General features: G+C 46.4%; 1 protein-coding gene across 1 annotated transcript; it reads left to right on the top strand.

Moving 5' to 3' along the window:
• Window positions 1-368: 368 nt before the first annotated feature.
• dusp6 (dual specificity phosphatase 6) lies at window positions 369-5,986 on the top strand. Its single transcript, XM_014985973.2, has 3 exons — window positions 369-1,373; window positions 1,568-2,008; window positions 4,356-5,986. The coding sequence occupies exons 1-3, from the start codon at window positions 971-973 to the stop codon at window positions 4,667-4,669; spliced, it is 1,158 nt and encodes a 385-aa protein (XP_014841459.1). The 5' UTR covers window positions 369-970; the 3' UTR covers window positions 4,670-5,986.
• Window positions 5,987-6,786: the final 800 nt, after the last annotated feature.

Genomic DNA, 6,786 nt, shown 5'->3' with positions numbered 1-6,786 from the left:
AATCTGATTCGTCGGGGTAAGGCTGTAGCCCTGCATTACCACTGTAATGACCGCACTATTCTGTAGTCTTTCTTCCTCCTCTCGGTGCAGACTCGGGCCTCCCTCCCTCCCCCTCCCGTTTCCCTCCCTCCCCTCCCGTTTCCCTCCCTCCCCCTCCCGTTTCCCTCCTTCCTCCCTGCAGTTCTGCTGTTTGTTTGTACTCGCTCCATCCGGAGCCGAAATTCCTCTCCGTTTTTGTGAATGACAAACTCATTAACAATTCATCAACACCGGGCCGCTCCATCCGGCCCCCGTTTCCAAGGCGACCGCTGCTGAGCCTCCTCCGATTGGTCGGCCGGCGCAGCGTATCCAATGAGGACGCTCGGTGTGTGTAGCCATTCAGCAGCCGAGCGCCGCAGAGAGAGCTCAGCCAGCCCCGGAGTGAGAGCAGCGTCTATTCACACCGAGTTGAGGCAGCAGCAGAGGAGAAAGGAAGGAAGGGAAAAGAGCCGCATCCGCCAAGCGACTTGGAGCTGACCGTATGCTCACAGCTCCTCCACATCAACCGCAGTTTAGACTGGATCTCAGCAAAGAAAGACGGTAGTGGGGAAGCTGCTGCGCCGCGGACGGTGGAGTTATATAAGCGCAGAGGAAGCGTCGGGCTCGCTGCAGGGCCGCTGTGACTCATTGAGAAATAACTCGGGCTCTCCAGGCTGATGCATGAATGAGCACCACTGAAGACAACCCGCAGTCAGGAAAAACGAACTGATCGTTTTCCGCAAGAGGCACGCAGGTCAAGCAGGGATATCTGCGTGGAGAGAATATTATTATTCTTTTAAACTTTTTATCCTTTATACATCACATTCATTTATTCTATTGAACAGCGGTTTGGACCAAAAAAAAAAAAAAAAAAAAAGATTTTCTTCTTTTTACCACTAAACTTCCCTCTTATTCCTCCCTTCAAAACCGCGTTTCGCACTCCTGCTTATAAATGCTCGACAAGCTGAAACCCGTCGTCCAGCTCGACTCGGTTATGGCGATCAGCAAGACGGTGGGCTGGCTCCGGGAGCAGCTGGAGACGCGCAGGGACGGCCTGCTGGTGATGGACTGCCGGGCCCAGGAGCTGTACGAGTCGTCGCACGTCGAGACGGCGATCAACGTGGCCATCCCGAGCCTGATGCTGCGCCGGCTCAAGAAGGGCAACCTGCCCGTGCGCTCGCTGCTCTCCGACGGGGAGGACCGCGAGAGCTTCGTGCGCCGCTGCAAGACGGACACCATCGTGCTGTACGATGAGTACAGCAGGGAGTGGAACGAGAACGTGGACGGGGGGTCGGTGTTGGGGCTGCTGCTGAGGAAGATGAAGGACGAGGGGTACAAGGCTTTCTACCTGGAGGGTGAGTTCAGCTTCATTCACATTTCCACACTCATCCACACCCAGTTGTGCTGATTTGTTTATGTAAACACCGGGAAACTCTAAGTTTTTCAATGCATAGAAATTTTTGTGCATGTTTTTACATTTTTGCAAGCGTGCAAAACATGCAAATATGAATAGTTGAAGCTGGTGTTCATTGCGACTCCTTTTCTCCAGGCGGCTTCAGCAAATTCCAGGCAGAGTTTCCAGCCCTGTGCGAAACCAACCTGGACGGCTCCTCTAACAGCAGCAGCAGCAGCTCTCCCACCACGGCCCAGGTGCTGGGCCTCGGAGGCCTGCGCATCAGCTCGGACTCCTCCGACATCGAGTCGGACATCGACCCGAGCAGCGCCACGGACTCGGACGGCAGTCCGCTGTCCAACCCGCAGCCCTCCTTCCCCGTGGAGATCCTGCCGCACCTCTACTTGGGCTGCGCCAAAGACTCCACGAACCTGGACGTGCTGGAGGAGTACGGCATCAAGTACATCCTCAACGTGACGCCCAACCTGCCCAATCTGTTCGAGAACGCGGGGGAGTTTAAGTACAAGCAGATCCCCATCTCCGATCACTGGAGCCAGAACCTCTCGCAGTTCTTCCCGGAGGCCATCAGCTTTATCGGTAGGTTAATCCCGGCGGACATCTGGCTTGTCGGGTTGTTTACATACCGGTGGTGGGGCTCGGTTAAACAACTTCAATCGAGTATATATTGCAGGGAATGTAATAAATCTCAATTAATCGACTTGAATGGAAAACTGCACACTGAAAAAATAATCAACATTTTTCAAGTCAAAAAACATATTTTTGCTACTAATAAGAGCTCAACAACAAAGATATGTATTCTTTTCAGACTGTCAGTTAGGTTTAAAAAAACATATTGGTGTAAAGTAATTTTTTTTTCCATTTAGCTTTCAAGTGTTTCAGGAATCCCTTATATTCAAGTAACTTCTTTGGGGGGAAAAATTTCAAAAATGTGAACTGGGTGCTGACATTAGCATCGGGGACCTCACCTCCTGCAACATTTTTTGCATTGAGGTGCTATTTCAGGCTTGTATATTTGCAAGCCTATATTTGATAGGCAAACTCGTTTTTGTACAATGTGCACTCAACAGTACTCTTCCGCCCCCCCCCCCCCCAACATGCAGTTATATTGTTTCTTGAAGCCCAAAATTTTATGACATTTTTTTAAACACATTAAAATCTACATAATTAGTGCAAGTCCCCTTGTAATCTATATACTCTTTTTAGGGGGACAGAAAAGAAAAAATAGCCACCCAGTTTTACCAGAGGTTCTCCCAAAGAACATGTTGGCAAGGTTGCAGAGTAATCTGTTGCCAAATGGTGAAATAAACAACTCATACATCATTTACCTAATTTACTAGCTAACTTTTGTCAATAAGCAAAAGTATTTGAATAAACAGGAAAGATTATTTGAATCCTGTTTATACAAGGAGTTGTTTTTCAATGGCAAAAAAGGCATTTATTGATGTCCAAAAGTGTGTGAAAAGTGGCAGAGGTTGATCAGATTGACTAATCACATCGGACTCTCAGGACACTTGTTTGAATAACTCTTAGGACTGTAGGCTAAAAGAGTCATCATTTTAACAAGGGATGGGTTGAGGTGGTATGAGTAAAAACACACCAGCATTTTATAGTATTATTGCAAAAACTTGCATCAAAAATGGTATCCAAACAGACCTTTAAACTCAACATAATGTTTACATTTTAAACCTTGGAAAAGCTTGTTGTCAGTAAACAACCCATCCCTAATTTCAAGACAAAGAACAGCCAAACTTAACTAGCCATAGAGATTGGAGGGAAAAAGACAATTCTCACATTTGATAAACAACATGGAAAAAACAGCAAAAGAAGAGCTATTGATTATTCAAAATAGATATAAACTCATCAGAGGAAGTAGAAATTGATCGTAAGGCAGCATAATCCTATCATTGTGGAACGTCTTATCACTCTGGAGGTTTTTAGGCTCATATTGGGCAATTGAGATTAGAGGAGGTGTCCTCAACTGTGACTTTATCAGGCAGGAACACACAGATTAAATCCACTGTGTTGAAGCGCGAATGTGCCTCTGATGGCGCAATGGCTAAAATGCACTGTATACAAAATGATTTGACTTCAATGGGAGACGTTCTGGCCTATCTGTTGTCCTGGGGCTTGTGTAATTGCAGTACAAAGAGCAGCGTTGAAACAGGAGAATAGGCAAGAGGGGGAGGGAGGGTAAAGGGAGAGTGGTAATTCGAGCACAACAGGAAGGAAGTGGCATTGAAAGTAATCTAGGACATGGCATCAGCCCTACCCCCCCTCCCTATTCCTCTTCTTCCTCCGCATAACAAAAGGAGCCATTTACAGGGCCTGTTGACATCCTGTTTGCCTTGACAGGGTGCCCTCATGACTCTTACATTTACACGCTCAAATGGCACCATTGTCACACCAACCCTGGGCGAGCAGAAGAATGCTTTAATAGACTGTAATAGTCAATTTCCCAGCCGGCTATTCCAGGACAAAACAAGGGAAAACGTTGATTCGGCTTCTCTCCGACAACTCCCAGTTGTTGACAGGCGCTGCTGACAGATAGTCGGGGATTAAGAACTTTTCCATTCTTGGATGTGGGCCATCTTGTAAACACAGTGTGGACCTTTATCACACGTTGTGCTGGGTGCGTCTCAAAGGGTAGATAACAGCTTTTGTACATCATCAGCGTCATTGTCCAGAAAAAGTAGAACACACAACAGTTTGAACCACTGAACTTTAAGATGTTAAGAAAATCTAGCTAGTCACCCAACTAATTTTGCATCCAAATAATTCCTCGCAATTGCAATAGTTGCGTACATTGAGATAGCAATGGTAATGACAGTTCAAGATATCGTACTGGTGGTTTGGTTTGGTTTTGAGTAGAAGTTCTAGGAAAGGTTCACAAGACATTGATCTCTTCTTTTTCCCTTGTAACCAGATGAAGCTCGGGGTCAGAAGTGTGGCGTCCTGGTCCACTGCTTGGCCGGCATCAGCCGCTCGGTGACCGTGACCGTGGCCTACCTGATGCAGAAGCTCAACCTGTCCATGAATGACGCCTATGACATCGTCAAGATGAAGAAGTCCAACATCTCCCCCAACTTCAACTTCATGGGCCAGCTACTGGACTTTGAGCGCACGCTGGGCCTGAAGAGCCCGTGCGACAACCGCATGGCGCCGCCGAGCCAGCAGCTGTACTTCACCACCCCCACCAACCACAACGTCTTCCAGCTGGACCCCCTGCAGTCCACGTGAGGTTCCGAACATCAGTACCTCCTTGTTGCTGAGGGTGGGGGGGGGGGGAATGTAAGGCTACCACCCTGAATTCTCCTCTACTTGTTGAAAAAGTTGCAAAAAATTTCTCGTTTTTCCGTCATCTGGCGTGCGGACCTGGCTCTGGACGATGCAGATGGTTTTTATTGGAGGGGGCTCGACAGCTGCTGAGTGTGCTTACTGGAGTTGCCAGAGCAGCCTGGCCAGTACACACCTGCTGCTGTCTGAATGAGGACGGACAGTTAAGGCAACAGACTCATTTAAAGACTTTCTACAATCATATTTCTGTTGGACTCTTGTGGTATTTCCTGTTTTTCTTGTATCCGAGGAAAGTGAACGGTGACCTGGAGAGCTGTACGTTCTGCTTCACAGATTCTAGGCTGGTGTGCCAAAGAGACACGATTGTTCAAACTGGACAGAAAACTTTTTTATGTTTGTTTTGGGGGTCGTCCCCCATGACTTGTGGGCGCATTGCCCCCTTCATCTTCTGTGAAGACTGGCCTGTGTGGGGTTGAAGCATCCAAGCTTTCAAAGGCCACCCCATGTACTGGACTGATTTTTACACTTTTCAAACCTTTATACTGTACATTGTGTTCATACCTTAAATGTAAGAGAGAGTATGTACCTTTGGAAGTGGGTACTGAGGAATTTGTTTCATATTCTAGTTTTGTGTAAGCAAACCAAACGCATATTGATCATTATTCTTACGTTAATTATGCCAAAAATCAATAGACTTTCCAAGAATTGTGCATAAATGTGTACATTTGTAATATATTTATATACTTTATATTTGCTTTATGTATCAATTCAGCCAGCCGGCCTTTTTTGTTTTTTGGGGATTTTCTTTTGCACTCTCCCTCTCACAAAACAGCTGTTGTCGTTTGCCTTACTTACTCTCACAGGGTTTGCTTCACTTTATCCTCAAGAGAATTAATTTTTTTTCTGCTTTGTCTATCTTAGAATCATCCAAGACCCTGATTAAATTTGCCAGGTTTTTCTTTTTAGATAGCTAGAGCTGCGTGAGGGCCCACCCAGCGTGTGTGGTCCGGGTGGTTCAATCTGATGGGTGTTCAAAGCTTCTTCAGGGAAAACTCTTTGAAATGCAGTTATGAATTTGTCAGGATGAGAGAAGTGAAACTCTCTTTGCTTAAAATAAGAAAGGAAAAAAAAACAACCCTGTTCCAGGAGGATGTTGCCATGTTGGTGGCCTCCGCCTGCCTCCCCTTGCCCTCCACCATGCTCCTCTGTTCTGAATGTCAAGGAAAGATAAGTTATTAATAAATTGCTATTTTGTCTATAGTTTCTGTCTCTTCTGCTTTTTTTTTTCTTCTTCCACTAACATGCTTGTTGGTGTTTCGTCTGTTCGCACACTCACACGTTTATGTAAGTGTTTCCTCACGACTGAGTGTTAACCAGCAGGCCCGGTCACGACAACACAAACAGTTGCAGCGAATCACGAGGCCCTCCATCAGGCTCCAGCTTTCCATTAAATGCGACGCTTGAGACACTTTGTTTGTTTTTTTTGTTTTGTTTTGTTTCTTCCCCAGCTCCGGAAGAAGCATGTCCTGTCACATGACATGTCGATGTGAACACCCTGTTCTTTTGTGGCAAAAAAAAAAAAAAAAAAAAAAGAAAACAGACTAACACACACAACAAAAAAAAGAAAAAAAACCCACAATGCTGCTGAACAGGTGCAAAGTGATTTGAGTTGATCTGGTTTTTCCAGGTGCCGGTTCGCTGTGAGTTCACCTCCTCCTGAAGGGCAGGGCCAAGCGCGTTCAGCCGTGAAAGGGAGCACAAAGTACCTAGATGTTGTGTTATTCGATAGCGAGAGCTGTGGCGTGTACCTGCGATGACCTGGAGCGTCTGGATAAGATGATATTCACGGTGCAGGCGAGGAGATTGCATTCTCACACCAGCAGTCACCCGTCTCGCGTCGCTGCACGTGCTTCACATTTCCAAACATGACTGCAGTGTGTGCATGCAGGGCTTTGAACTTTTTTTTTTCTTCTTCTTCATTTTAGCAGGATGGAATGCCGTTGAGATTAAAAACCTTTTTTTTTTTGCTTTTTCAAGGGAGTCCTGGTCAAGAGGCAGGA

This window comes from Poecilia mexicana, unplaced genomic scaffold (assembly GCF_051168715.1).
Source record: "Poecilia mexicana isolate PSO_F unplaced genomic scaffold, ASM5116871v1 scaffold_6, whole genome shotgun sequence".
Classification (NCBI taxonomy): domain Eukaryota; kingdom Metazoa; phylum Chordata; class Actinopteri; order Cyprinodontiformes; family Poeciliidae; genus Poecilia; species Poecilia mexicana.
This window is presented reverse-complemented; position numbering and strand designations above follow the sequence as displayed.